Source organism: Pelophylax lessonae (genome assembly GCF_965119305.1).
Source record: "Pelophylax lessonae genome assembly, chromosome: 5".
Lineage (NCBI taxonomy): Eukaryota > Metazoa > Chordata > Amphibia > Anura > Ranidae > Pelophylax > Pelophylax lessonae.
This window is the reverse complement of record NC_138772.1, coordinates 313,660,501-313,676,267: the sequence shown is the minus strand read 5'-3', so window position 1 is coordinate 313,676,267 and position 15,767 is coordinate 313,660,501. Positions and strand designations below refer to the sequence as shown.

General features: G+C 41.6%; 1 protein-coding gene across 1 annotated transcript in view; it reads left to right on the top strand.

Moving 5' to 3' along the window:
• PIGN (phosphatidylinositol glycan anchor biosynthesis class N) overlaps positions 1-15,767 on the top strand; it is a 710,925-nt gene that overhangs the window by 55,278 nt on the left and 639,880 nt on the right. The window contains exon 3 of the mRNA XM_082259251.1: positions 12-133. Coding sequence (XP_082115377.1) covers positions 12-133 — 122 coding nt within the window. The remainder of the gene's footprint in view (positions 1-11; positions 134-15,767) is intronic.

The window sequence follows — 15,767 nt, the reverse complement described above, 5'->3', positions numbered from 1 at the left end:
ATTTGTTTTAGAGAAATAATCCAGACAAGGGGTAGCTGGGGTGTGTCTCACACTCGAGTTCCTACAGAGTCAAGACCTGGACATGTTGCCTTGATAGCAGGCTTCTATGAAGATGTCAGTGCAGTTGCAAAAGGTACCAGCATCTGTTTATTCCTATTATTGTTTTACAAAGAACGTCATAAAATCAGGTATGAAAGAAAATTTTATGTACTTGGGTTTTTTTTTTTTTTTTCAATTCAAGAGAAGCATGGGAATTTTTTTGTTAAATAATACTTATCTAGGTGGATGCTGCATCTGTCCCCCACCAGCTTTAAGACTGAGAACCAAGCGATCAAACACCACTGATTGCTCCATTCTCAAAACTCCCTGAGCAGTGGGCTGGTGACTGTCAGTCACCGTTGTCTGCTCTGTCCCCCCTGCGCTTACTGGAGTGCTGGACTGTGGAGTGGGTGGAAGATCAGGCTCTTAGCAGCTCACTCACAGTTGAATATAGTTTTCACAAATATTAGTGCCAAAAACAACTCTTAGAAGTGAGTAGATTTTTTTATTTAATTTTAGCTATAGTCTTATGACTAAAATTCCATTTTAGTTTTAGTCGTATTTTAGTCATCTGAATTGTTTTAGCTTTAGTCGTATTTTAGTCTACTAAAATTGTGTTAATTTAGTAGACGAAACCGTTTTAGTCGGTTTTAGTCGACGAAATTAACACTGCTTTAATGGAAATATGCTTTCTTTCCATTAGCAGTTTCTAGTGCTGTATGTTGGTCATATAAGGCTTTTGTCCCCTTTTATGGGCAGAAAACCTCTGTTTGGTCTTGCTGGTAACTTTCCAAGATTGTGATCCATTTTTACAAATAACCAATTCCTCCTTCAGGTTATCAAGGCAATGTCCCTTTAAGGCACTCTCCAGCTTTCTCCTGGGCTATTTATAAGGTGCTCAAATATACCACAATTTTCCAGCATATACATCAAACACGCTCCTTTAGCAGACGATGTGGTTCTCCAGTAAATTTTACCATCCCTTTACTACTTCCGAGCCTCGTGACATCATCCAGTAAACCCCACACTTTACGTGTTTCTTCCCTTGGGTCACTTGACTTCATCAGGGTGTTCCCAGGAGATAGGGTTTAGTATGAAAGCAATCTAATATACTGTATACTCTTGTTAACTGCCTATGTGTGAACGTTCTCATCATGTATTCATTATAAAATATAAAGTTGGCTGTTTTTTTTCCTTTCTCCCATAAAGGGGATGTCACAGGTTCAATATATGAGGTCAATTTATTTTTATTATTTCTCTGATATTAATAGTACTGCCAGAAACCAATTCAAATTTTTAAAGTGTTTTTCAGAATTATATAGTAAGGCCATGTATGCATGATTTACACGTGGTTTTAGGTGCTCTCCCATTGATTTCAATTAGACCATGTGTTTTCTGAAAGCACATCAAGGATGCACCATGCAGAACTTTGATTTGCTTTCATGAAAATGCACGGTCTAATAGAAGTCAATCGGAGCACATCTAAAACTGCGCATAAAATGTTCACACAATCGCGCTGATCTTATTTGTTAAAATGTACTAAAAGACTGAACAGACTACATCTGCTCTAAAAGTAGCTCACATACTATTCTATTCTACTATTCTTTTTGTTGTCTTCTTTTTTTCTGCAATTATTGTAATACAGTGTACCAGTGCTGATGGTAGGGATAACCAGATATAAGACTAATAACTGACAGTAGTGAATGACATCATCAGCCATAATGTTAATCCTTGACAATCCACTTACCATATTTTTATAGATTTTATGCAAGGGATTCTCTACCTTGCTGACAAAAATACCCCATCAATAGTCAGCCATTTATACAGTCTAATAAGGTTACCCATATTATACTCCCTCTCTAGGTTTAAAGTGGTATTAAAGGCTAAGTTTTGTTTTTAAAAAACAACAAATATGTCATACTTACCTGCTCTGTAATGGTTTTGAACAGAGCAGCCCGGATCCTCCTCGTTTCAGGTTCCCCGTTGACTCCCCTGCCCCCCCCCCCTCCGGCCGAGTGCCCCCAAAGCGAGCAGTTTGCTTTGGCGGCACCTAAACAGGCTCGCTCCCAAGCCGCTACTCTGTCTATTTAGACACAGATCCGTGGCTCGGCCCGCCCCCTCTGTCTCCTCATTGGCTCACTGACTTTGAAAGCAGCGGGAGCCAGTGGTGCCTGCCGCCGTTTCAGCCAATGAGGACAGAGAATCCCTGGAGAGCTGGGGCTCCCTGGCACATCGCTGGATCGGGATGGGGCTCAGGTAAGTATTAGTGGGGCTGCTGCACACAGAAGGTTTATTTTATCCTAATGCAAAGAAATGCATTAAGGTAAAAAACCTTGTGCATTAAGAACCACATTAAAGGCCTGTTGCAGCCAAAACTTTTTTTAAATGTGTATGAAATGGGGAAAGGTTGGATTGTATTTCTGTCTGTGACTCCATGAATAATAGAACTCTGTTCCTCAGATCCATCATGTGTCCCTAAGGCTTAGGCAGAAGACCACACAGGCTCTGGCTACAAGAATCATTGGGGAGATGTACTAAAACAGGTGCATGCAGAATCAGGTGCAGCTGTGCATAGTAACCAATCAGCTTCTAGGTTTTATTGTTAAGGCTCCATTCAAGCTTAGGCGTTTAAAATCATGGGCGAAATCGAGGGACACATTTGTGATACCATTATTTCTCAATGGCACCCTAAATGTGGTGCAATTTTGCCGCACAGTAAAATCGTTCAAACAAAATAGCAGGACACGTTTCGCCCAAAAGAAGTTACAGAATTTATTTTGGGCTAGATGCGTCCCGCGTTTGGGGTGCCATTGAGAAATAATGACATTGCAAACGCATCCCTTGTTTTGCTCTGATTGTATAATGGCCACAGCAACGTGTCGATTCTGCTCGCTATTTAAATCGCCTAGGTGTGAATGGAGCCTAAGGCCCCTTTAACACAGGCGGGCTGTTCAGATCCGCCTGTCCGTTTTTTTGCCGGATCTGAATGGATGCCTCATGTATCTCTATGGGGCATTGGATGTCAGCGGAGACATGTCCGCTGACATCCGATCCGTCAAATCTGGACGATGAAAACCCTATTTTCCATCTGTCCAGCGGATTGGATCGGATGGGATCGGATGAGAATGGACAGACGGTCCGTTCCTATCCGATTCCCCCATAGAAAACAGCAGGACCTGACAGCGTGGAGACAGAGCTGCCATCCGCCTGCTCAGCGGGGGATCGGCGGATCAATCCCCCGCTGAGAAAAACAGAGTCCGCAGACAGACTCCACAGTGTGAAAGGGGCCTAAAGCTTAATTGAACAAACTGAAGTTAGAAGCTGATTACTGCTACAGATTCTGTGTGCACCAGTTTTAGTAAATCTCCCTCAGTGCCGGTTCACATTTGTGCGATCACAGAGATCGCATGTAATTCGGAGCGCACTGCTCCTAAAATTACATGCGATCTCTGCGGTGCAAATTCAGCCATACAGTTTATATGGCTGAATTCGCACCACAATCACACTAAAACACGCACAGGACCCTTTTTTTGGTCCGCAGCAGAATTGGATCGCATGGTGGTTCACACTAGTGTGATCTGATTCTGTGCGAACTTTCAGATAGCACTGCGATATGCGATCTGATCTGGGGGTGTTGTTAACTTTTAAATGGCACCCCCAGCGTATCGCATATGGCAGTGTGAACTGCCAGGGGTGCTGATGCGATGCAGGAACACGCTGTATATTCGCAGCGTTCCCGCATCGCACAAATGTGAACCCGCACTCAATTTGTTTCTTGTCATTTACAAATTGCAGATAAGTATATTGTTTTCAATTAGGCAGACCATGTCTGGTAGATTTGCAATTGGTTAGATCATTGGCTAGGCACAACCAAAAACTGCCTGCATTTGTAAGAAAATAATTTAGCTGGTATACGTAACATAAAATAAACATGTTTGTAAATGGTAGGACTATCCCATATATAGCATTTATAGAAATATATAAAAATACTATAGTTCCCCTTTTACTCCACTGAAGAAATCAAAATCAGACAGCTAGAAAATACTGGATGAGGAAGAATGCCAGTTGAAAGTATAACTCAAATTATTACATAAATCCTCTTATGCTCAGTGGCCATAAAAACCTCAGCTTTACTTTCAATCCATTAAATACATCTGACAAGGGTAAAATCCATAGGTAGGGAAATATAATAGGGCCTAGATAAAGTGTTACCATATTGTGAAACAGCTGTAGATTTCTTTTCTGTTCCATTTATGCTGTCTGTTAAGTTATATATCTTTATATATGGGTTTTACGCCAGTCATTAGCTTTTAATGGAAAATAAATAAAGTTGACATTTTTACGGCTACTGAGTGAGTGTATATTCCTGTGAACATTTATATTAATGATATACCTATTGTATAATGGAAGGGAACTCTGTATTTACATATGCCGTTTCCTATGATTTTATAGTAGATTGTGTGTAAACAATCACCTTGTAAAACAACCCATTCAGTTTAAAATAGAACTGAAAGGCAAAACATTTTTGTATAGATAATAAAAAACATTATAATTACCTACCCCCCCCCTTTTTTTTTTTTTTTTTTTTTTTTTTTTTTTTTTTTTTTATAAGTGATCACATCCCCTCTGTTCTCAGCTGCATAAGAGCTGGGGGGAGGGAAGCAGCAGCACACTGAGTTTCCCAGTGAATGGCTGTGCAGTGGGGGACGTATCAGGACAAGTCTGATCATTGGAGGAGAGCAGGCTGAGTCCCTTGTGAAGTCCCTGTTTAGTGTATTAGAATAACACCATTTGCCGTTATATTTGAAAATAAGGCGGGCTTTAGGACCGAGCAGGTTCAGGCTCCTAGTCTACTTAAATCCCACATCCAAAATGGCACAATATCGGCCTGAGGAAGGAGCGCATGCTCTGAGAACGCGAAGCTGGCGCCATGACGTAATCACGCTTCCGGAAGTGACGACGGATCGGCATCTGAGTGTCTCCGGGACCAGGAAGAGCGGCTAGCTACTGCTTACAGCCTGTCTACCGTTACCGCTCCAGCCATCCTGATCCTTACCGGAGTGTTGTTATGAGCTTTGTATTTATCACCTTTGTGAGTACCCCTTTAGTACCCCTTTCCATTGATCTTATCTAATAAATCTCAAGTTACTGCCCTTTGAGTTCCAAGCATAGCAGAGTGGAGTAAGTTCCAGTGGTAGTGGAACTGACCACTGTGTGCTGTCCTTCTTAGTGTGGTCAGTGTTTGATAGCAAAGCAAGGGCACTAGCAGGAACACCAGGGATTTCACAAAAAGGAAGCAATACAAAGTTTTCTTCCGAACTTTCTGATACAAGTACATGGTACATCAGGCGCATATCAGGAATATAAAGTGTTGGGGTAACAACACGGTCATCCTGGAAGTGTGTCTTAAAGTGGATGTAAACCCCATTTATGAAATTTGACCTAGGCACATCTATCTGTAGTGTTTACTTATCTATCTTCAAAGCCCTAAGTCCCGCGGCTTTCTCCTGCTCCGTTCTGTTATCAACATGATACCTTCTGACAGGTTCTCCGTCAACTGAGATAAAAGCAGCCTGAATTTAGTGTGGGGGTGGGTGCTATAAATAGATTAGCAGAAAGCTGGTCTGTTCACAGCACAGCTTAAAACACCCCATCTCTTTATTTCCATATTTTGGAGAAGGCCTTTTATATAGTTCACAGAGGTGAACCTGGGCATAGCTGATAAAATTGCTTGGGATTTCAGTGCAGCACAGACAAAATGCACAGGAAGTTACAAGCTCGCTGGATTTTTGTCAGGGTCAACCAGGTATTTTTTGCACTTTTTGAACAAACATAACAAAATGCTTTCAATAGTAGACTCAACAGATTAAAAGGAATCAAATATGAGAATTTTGTTAGGATTTAAATTTATGTTAATTAAATCATCAGGCAATGAAAGACTGAAGCAGACACAGCAACATGTTACTAAGGCCGGCCATAGACAGAGCAAATTTCTTTCTTGCAACCATGGCTTCCAACCACTGACAGTGTTGACATGGGAATCCCTCCTGCCGAGCCATTGTGTTTTCCCAGGAGGAGAAGCTGGCGATTATTGCTAGCGGCTATGACAGCTGCTTCCACTAACCGCATGTAAAATTTGACAGGCTAATTTTACCCTAGTTGATCTATCTATAAAAAGTGTATTTTATGAGTGCACTAACCTGTGTGTTGGGGAGGCAGCACTTAAGCTCTAAGAACTAGAGAACGCAATAAATGGGAATAAAATAAGCTCTCCAGCAATTTGTGCAAGTGACAAAAAAAGAAAATGCTATATAAGATATAGGAAGGTGTAAACAAGTTAAATCCCCCAAAGACAAAACTACTATCACAAAAGCTGTGTTTGGTGACAATTAGTGTAACAACACCCCATAAAGTGTAGATATCCCACACTAAGAAGTAGGGGTGCACCGATCCGACTTTTTTTGTCCCGATACCGATATCTGGCATTGTGTATCTGCCGATACCGTTACCGATCCGGAACTGCACACATAAAGCATGCGGCTGCAGTACAGAGCAAAGCCGCTGCTTCATGTGTATGGCTCCTCCATTCACAGGCGGAGTGCATCTGATATCACTCTGCCTGTACAGGAAGTAGCGGCTCCCAACCCATACTACTACTACACCAAGTAAGGGATGGCTGAGCCAGGACTCAGCAAAACCGGATCGGCCCGCGGATCGGTTAATTTTACCGATCCCCCAATCCAGCTATTGTGGCAGTATCAGCACCGATATCCGATCCTAATATCGGATTGGTGCATCCCTACTAAGAAGAAACAAATGGCAAAAGCTTTCCACAAAGTTTGCACAAATAGGGAAAGAAAGTCCTTTCGGACACAAGTCCATTGGTTTCTTCAAATTAAGTTTCCCGTGAAGAGTGAATGTGTCCAAAACACTTGTATCTTCACCCAAGGACAGGTTGGGGCATGCACTGTGGATGGCTTCTTACCAAAAAGATAACAATAATTGGCAGTCATTCCCAGCGGAACCCCGTTCGGGGGAAATGCGTAGGACATAGGAGAGCCGCGCCGTCACTATTTCTGCACGGACCGCACTGCAGGCGGCCGTGTCGGCTTGAAAACGTGTCTGTTTATTCTTCATTATATGTAAGTGCAATTTTCAATAAATCCATGTTGTTTTAAAGATAATGCACTATTAGTCTGCTTCCTCTCTGTTTGACCCCCCCGTGAGGACCCAATTTCCATTGATTGGTATCGGTGGTGGAGCAAAGGAGAGGACTGACCTTCCATACTGCCCTTCTGGAGTTACTATGGGAACTACATCGCAGGCAACATATATGCACATGTTTCAAGTCTAATATATATGTCATTTCTGGTAAGGAGCCATTCACTATATTTTCTTCACAAGCACGAGGTGTATATGGAAAGGAGGGGACAATACACTGTGAGGATATAGGCCGTCGATTCATCTTGACTGTCAATTATTGTTATCTTTTTGGTAAGGAGCCATCCACAGTGCATGCCCCACCCTGTCCTTGGGTCAAGATACAAGTGTTTTGGACACATTCACTCTTCACGGGAAATTTAATTTGAAGAAACCAATGATCTATCTATAAACTTGGGTACATTCAGCCTGCCCATACATGATTCAAATATCGGCCGGTTCCTGATAAAACCGGCCATGATTCGAACCATCTGTGGCCCGGCTTTAGTGTTCATAACTGTCTCTCATGCTTTGCTCTAGAAATCCTTCATAATCGCTTTACAAGAAAAATCAGTTAGCTACTTTTCCAACACTCACGCTCATCTTTTTCCAAATTATCACAGAGAAAAGCATGACATAACGCTGACTCCTCATGCTGTTAGTTATCAGTAACAGGATATAAAAACGACCTCCTTGCTTTCCCTCCCTTGTTTATGTGTTAAACTGTACTTCTTGACAGTTTTGGCATTTCAGCTTAGGTGAGCTAAAATAACCTTTATCTGCTTATTACAATTATCACATTCACAAGATCACTTCTTGTAATACGCATATCAGACACAGTGGCACAACAGAGTGTACAGGACTCTGATCCTTCTGCACCTGACAAACTGTTCTCAAGGACCTTTACTCCATGCATTTCGAACAATTTCTGCTTACTAACTCAAGTATAATGGTCAATTCTAATCCAATCCAAGGTACTTGCAGAATCTCTCCATCTCACTGTCTTCCCTCAGCAAGTCCTGACAGAAATGGTGGCAAAGCTTATGCTGTGTTCTACTTATGTGTGTAATACACTTAACAGTCCCCAAGGTGAACAAAAAGACCTCAAACACACAGGGCACTTTGCCTTTCGTCCTGACAGCAGCGGTTTGACAGAAAGGAATTTATGCATGTAAACGCATCTAGACATGTTTAAGCACTTGGGTGGTAATTCATTTCATTGGCCAGAATAATAATTTTATCTAGTAAAATTAATTAACACTCAAGCACTTTTATGTGCCTAGTGTTAATGCACAATTAGATGAGTTTACACACTTGAAACGTTTTTTCTGTCAAAATGCTGTTGCTTCTGGATGTACTTGCAGGGGTTTTTACTCGGCATTTAAACACCCCTGCAGAAACAAAAAAACACCATATACCCGGTGTACATAAGGCCATATACATACCTCTTTCCAATGGTTGGCAAATCCTCAAGGGATTCCCTGAATGCCCCACTATTTCCAAGAGTCTTGGTGATACTTGACATGACAGTTCTCTTATGTTTCATTTGGGGTGTTACACCTCTTCTACATGCAGCAAGTACAACAAAGGATACTAAATAATTGAGCTTTGTCATTTCAAAGCCATTGTTTCCAATGTTTAGTGACTCTTTAATGACTGGCATACTACCACTGGATTGTTGTAAGGCCAATGTGGTGCCTATATTTAAAAAGTGGTTAAGAAGCAGTCTTCAGCATCTAACTATATTCATTTAACATCTATAGTTGGGAAGATACTGGAGAGTTTAATAAAAGACCACATAGATGTGTTTATTATATGAAAAAAAAAAAAACATTTTAAGAAAATGCCATCAAGGAATTAATGAAAGACAGAAGTTGTCAGACAAATATGATTTCTTTTAATGAGAAGATGAGCAAAGCCTTGGAAAGAGTGTTGGCTGTGAACGTGGTATACTTGTATTTTGCAAAAGCGTTTGACACAGTTCCACACACACACAGTTAAAGAGTAAGGAAAGTCTACAGACTTGCAAAAATCAGCTTGTAAATGGATTGAATACTGGCTAAAAGATAGAATTCAGAGAGTAGTGGTTAATGATTCATACTCTCAGTGGTCTAGGTTTGTTAGTGTTGTACCCCAAGGTTCAGTGTTGGGATCCTTGCTTTTTAACCACTTTACTACCAGTCACGTAACCTCTACGTCGGCTGACTTTGAGTGGTTATACCGGGATGATGCCTCTAGCTAGAGGCATCATCCCGGTACCGTTGTTTGAAGCCGACGGTCGGCTTTCCGTCGGTAACGATCGATGCGGCTCGGAAGCCGCTCGATCGTTACCCGGGGGGGCGGGAGGGGACGTCCCCCCCCCCCGCCGCCTTCCGCGGCTTTGCTCGGGGCTACCGTCCCACCGGGAGCCCCGAGCACCCAGCCGGCACGTCCGCCGGCTGGATGGAGTCCCGATGAATGCCGGAAACGGCATCGATCGGGTCTCCGATGACGTAACCCGGAGGCGGCGTCCATGACGTCACATCCGGGTTACCGTGCCGCAAAAGGCGGCAGATTTAAAAAACGGCTGTATGCAAAAATGCCGTTTTTGGCGTTTTGCATACAGGGAAGTGTAGTGGAGGGGTCTAGGGTCTTTTAGACCCTCGATCCCTCCATAAAGTGTACCTGTCACGACATATTGCTGTCACCAGGGATGTTTACATTGCTTGTGACAGCAATAAAAGTGATCAGATTTTTTTTTTTTTGAAAAAACCTGTAATAAAGTTTAAAAAAAAAGAAAAAATAAATAGGAAAAAAAAAAAAAAAAAAATTTAGCCGTCCCCGTCACCGTTAGCTCGCGCACAAAAAAAAACGTATACGCAAGTCGAGCCGCAAATGAAATCGCTGTTCAAACCACACATGTGAGGTATCGCCGCGATCGCCAGAGCGTGGGCAATAATTTAAAAAAAAGAGCTACACACTAACTCTAAACTGGTAACCGTTAAATAAATTTAAAGCGTCGCAGATTGAGATCTCTATTGACCGTAGTTTGTCGCCATCCCACGGGGGGGCGCAATTTTAAACCGTAACATGTTTGGTATCTATTTACTCGGCGTGACATCATCTTTCACAATATACAAAAAAAATGGGCTAACTTTACTGTTTAGTATTTTTTAAATGCAGTGAAATGTGATTTTTCAAATTTTTTCCAAAAAAATGGCGTTTTAAAGACCGCTGCGCAAATACCGCGTGACAAAAAATTTTGCAATGACCGACATTTTATTCTCCAGAGTCTTTGCTAAAAAAATATATATAATGTTTGTGGGTTCTAAGTAGTTTTCTAGGAAAAAATACTGGTTTTAACTTGTGAACAAAAAGTGTCCGAAATAGGGCTGGGGCTAAAGTGGTTAATATGCAGTATTTATAAAGGATATAGGATCTGGGAATAAATGTACCATTTTAGTCTTTGCAGATAACACCAAGCTATGCAAGTGGAATAACGTCCTTCCATGATGTCTACAACTTACAGGCCGACCTCAATGCACTGTTTATTTGTGCAACTGTGTTGCAAATTAGAGAGAAAGGTTAGTCCACAACAAAGCCCCCTATAGATAGGTGCCACATCCCGAGATTCAAGATACAAAAGAAAAGGATATCCCCTGAGGGGTTGAGACTTTTCAGGCACTCACAGCAGAGAAAAAAGTGTTGTAAAAAAATATTATTGTGAAAAAAATATTCAATAAATAGACATAAATAGCAAAATGAAGGATAAAGCAAACAGTTCCAACATAAAAAAGATGCAACGCAGATAAACAATTTACAGAAAGCAGCAGCAGAGTACCCTATTTCTGATTTTTTTTGAGTGCCTGAAAAGTCCCAACCCCTCAGGGTTATGCACTTGGGGGCTAAAAATATGCATGCATCATACATACTAGGAGGGGTACGACTGGGGGAATCGACTAGCCCCACCATCTCCAGGACCAGTAAAAGGGACCTATCGTCCCATTACATAAATGCCAAGCAAGTAGTGTCCAGGTTGAAAAAAAATAAGAAAGAATCTTGGGCTGCATAGATAATTTTCTTTCTCCAGTTCTACCTCGACTTTGACATACATTTATATTACTGAATCTGAACCATTAAAAAACAAAGCCAGGACATCTAAGGAATGGTAAGCTGCTCGTATTCCATTTTTGCTTTTGTGTATTTAGATACACCTAAATTACCGTGCAGAGCTACTAAGCAAGAACTACAACCTGCATGTTTCATAAACATAAGACAGTCATTCTCAGAGCTTTGTTATTATAAACTATGCATAGAAACAAGGCTTTTAAAACAATGGATTATCTTTAAATGAAGATGCATAATTAAAATTTACATTTTGGATGGATTGACTCTTAATCTAATGGTGATGAGAGAAAAAGTGTATTTTTCTGTCTTTTTTTGGATGCATTATACAGTATAACAATATTAAAAGTAAGCATATTGACAAATGTGTCATATCATGAACAGCGTTGAGAACCAGGCAGAGAAAAGGAATCGATAATGTTGGTTTTCAATGTGTTTCAGATAAGTTAAACAATGTAGAAGTAGCTATGAACATTTTTAATTTTATCATCAGGGATATAGTGGTGTGTAAAGAAAGGGAATAAGCAGGAATTTGACCATTTTTCTCAGTTGTCTTTATATAGTTTTCTCTTATTTCTCTCGACATAATATCAATATGCTTACCATATTGTGTCATGGGCAGTTATATACAGGTTGAAGCAATCTGAGGACTTCTGCTGAGTTTCCTGTCAGCATGGATCTATTTTTTTCTTCTGTATTTTTTTTTTGTACTCAGGTTTACATTTTAAAGTAAAATTAAACACAATCACTCGTTATAGATTGGTAACTGTGGAACTAATTGATGGCAGGTAGGCTTCTATTGCAGATTGCAGAAGAGCCTCAGTATGTCTCCTCTGCAATAGAAACTAATTTTCTGCCTTCCAGTAATGTTTCTCCTGTATGCACAGCTCATTTTACATTCTTGGCATTCTTTATGGCCCGGATGAATTAACTCCCGTGTGCATGACTAGTAGTTTCGCCATCCTGGGCCATCCAATCAAGATGGTTGAAGATGCCAAACCCAGGAAAAAGTCCAGGCGAAGATGTTAGCGTGCGAGCTTGTAAACATTGCATTGCTTGAGAATAGGTAAATAAAGTGGACGTTAGTCATGCTTTAACATGTTAATGTGTTTACAAAAGTTTTCAACCTTCCACTAAAATAGTACTTGGTAATCCTACCCTAAAAGGTTCTTGTTCAGGCACGTCCTGTTATGGGTTGACAGTTGCCTACCAGTTGCTCTTCTGTGTTGTCACCCTGTCACAAGTGCCCTTGTTTGAAACAACAGGTGGCTTGGCTGATGCACAATGCTCAGGCATGGTAAACCAGGCCAGATGTGCAGCTAAATGCTGGAGTAAGTGCATATAGACTGGAAGTGGCTAAAAAAAAGATCAGCAGCACTAAGTTGCAAAATAATGAAAGCCGATTTATTATTTTATTTTAAATTGTCCAGTATTTTTTTGAGGGAAACAGGAACGTTATTTCCATTCTGGAGTGGAACATTTATGCACTTAAACCTAGTGCACACGTGCCGACAGTCGGACGGCATCAGCCAATTCAATAGGAACCAGCCGTCTTTCAGCCCGTGTGTACTGCAGCCAGTTCAACAGAAGCCTGCTTCTGTTGAAGGGGCATGACCGAAAAGGGTCTGCCGATCGGCTCCCGATCAGCGCTCTCAGCCAATGGCTAAGAGCGCTGACTGGAGTGTTCTGGCGCAGGGGCAGTCCTCCCTGTCAGAACACAATAGCACAGCAGGGGGGATTCGCTGTAGTAATGTTGAATATTTATAACAGCGGCTCCTTTTCAACTGTCAGTTTTTTTTTTTCGTTTAACCTGCTGCGTTATGTGTATGAGGCTTTAGTGTGCCTTTTCAACAGCATGACAAGAAGAAACTATTGCTGGAGGGCTTGATGTTCCCTTAGATTATCAGCGGATAAACCTACTGCTGCCCTGCTGCACATGTTCTCTTAGTTGTTCATTCTTGCTGTTGGTCTGTTCTATCTGCTTGGATAGTTACAGTGCCTTGAAAAAGTATTCATACCCCTTGACATTTTGTCATGTTACAACCAAAAATGTAAATGTATTTTATTGGGATTTTATGTGATAGACCAACACATAGTGGCACATGTATAGAAATAATAGTAGCGCTGAAACAATCTAAAAAAGTTCCTAAATGCAATAAACCATGGATATCCCCTAAAGTGACAGTGCGGAAAGTGATTCAGTCCTCATAGTCATTAGTTGATTATTCACATAAGTCTATTGACCAATAAATCTGGACATCAATTCAAACACTTAAAGAGTCCCATATATTGCTAGCAAGAAGCATTGGATGTATACTGCAGAAACGCCAAAGCTCCGTGTCGTCTGGGAGGGTCACCACATATCCACCATCAAGTGCAGGGGGTCAGTAAGAAATGGCCACTCACCGGATATATATGCTCACTTACTCTCATAAATGAGCACACTTTGCATGTATGTAACAACTCCACATAGGAACAGTCAAACTGAGTCAGGGATGGTCCCAAATCCAGTGAGGTCGCCCTCTTGCACAGTTTCTCCCAAATATGTGGAAAACAAAAAGATATCCCCACTAGTGCAATATGTCTGAAATAATTTTATTTCCAATAAACCATCATACATTGCACTCACTTGTCATGGTGTAACAAAAAGCTAATTCTCATAAAAGGCAGTATCGGGGCCTCCACTCCTATTCCGATGTGGCTCCACGCCAGATCGGGTAGTCCCGGAAGTCCTTCGCTGCCGTCAATCACGATTGGGTGCGTCGTCTGGCCACACCCTGACGCGTTTCGTCACTTCCTGACTTCAACTGGGGGCGCGGCCAGAACAGCGCACCCGACCTCTTTATGCTCCGCATTGTAAGCGGCGCACCCAATCACATAACGAACAGGTCAACCGGAAGGACCTCTTTGTCAGCTTCCGCCAGAACGTAAACATATGCTAGAGGTTTCCCCCGGATGTTCCTCCCCTACCACCTTTGCGGACACCAAACCAAATAGAAATTACGCCCCTTGGTCTAATCCTCTAAGCCGTCCTATAGAGGCATGTAATCGGGTGGTCTGTTCGCTTGTGCTCGACCGGGCCTTACTGGTGGTAATGAGACCAACAGTTGATGCCTCGATCGGTAGTATACCATACACAGTGCGACTCGCTGCACTATAGGACATAGCCAACTGTATGATTAGAGATAATCATACAGTTTGGGCGGGAGACTGAGGATTATTTATTATACATAGTGGCACATAACTGTGAAGTAGAAAATGATAAATGGTTTTCAAAATTTTTTACAAGTAAATATCTGAAAAGTGTGGGGTGCATTTGTATTCAGCCCCCCTGAGTCAATACTTTGTAGAACCACCTTTTGCAGGAGTTAGAGCTGCAAGTTTTTTGGGATATGTCTCTTACAGCTTTGCACATCTAAAGGGTGACATTTTTGCCCATTCTTCTTTGCAAATAGCCCAAGCTCTGTCAGACTGGATGGAGAGCGGGATTAGATGAAAACGGACATGCTGTCCATTTTCATCCGATCTCCCAATAGAGAAGAGCGGGACTCTGACAGGTCCATCCCTGCACAGTGAGCAGAGATGGACCTATCATCCACCTACTCAGCGGGGATCGACAGAGTGATCCCCACTGAGCTAGCGAAGTACGCCGAGGGGATCTGCCCCGTAAGAAAAGGGGGCCTTAGGTTTGGACTTTGCATGCACCATTCTAACACATGAATATGCTTTGATTTAAAACATTACATTGTAGCTCTGGATGTATGTTTAGGGTCGTTGTCCTGCTGGAAGGTGAACCTCCACCCCAGTCTCAAGTCTTTTGCACATTTGGCAGGTTTTGGGACTTCATATGGCTTTCTTCTTGCCACTTTTCCATAAAGGCCAGATTTGTGGAATGCATGACTAATAGTTGTCCTGCGGACAACTCCCACCTTCTTAAACTCCTCCGGAGTTACCATGGGCCTCTTGGTTGCTTCTCCTTGCCCGGCCAGTCAGTTTAGGTGGACGGCCATGTCTTGGTAGGTTTGCAGTTGTGCCATGCTCTTTCCATTTTTGGATGATGGATTGAACAGTTCGCAGTGAGATGTTCAAAGCTTGGGATATTTTTTATAACAACCCTGCTTTAAACCACAACTTTATCCCTAACTTGTCTGGTGTTTTCCTTGGCCTTGGTGCTGTTTGTTCACTAAGGTTCTCTAAAAAACCTCTTCACAGAACAGCTGTATTTATACTGAGATCAAATTAAACACAGGTGGACTCTATTTACTAATTAGGTAACTTAAGGCAATTCATAAAAAGGAAAAGCTATAGATAAAAAGAAAAGAGCTTTTAAATAATATAACAGCGAAGGAACACTATCATTGTTTAATTGTTACAAAGAATATAACAGAATATGTAAAAAGGAAATCAAGGATGCAAAAATTCAA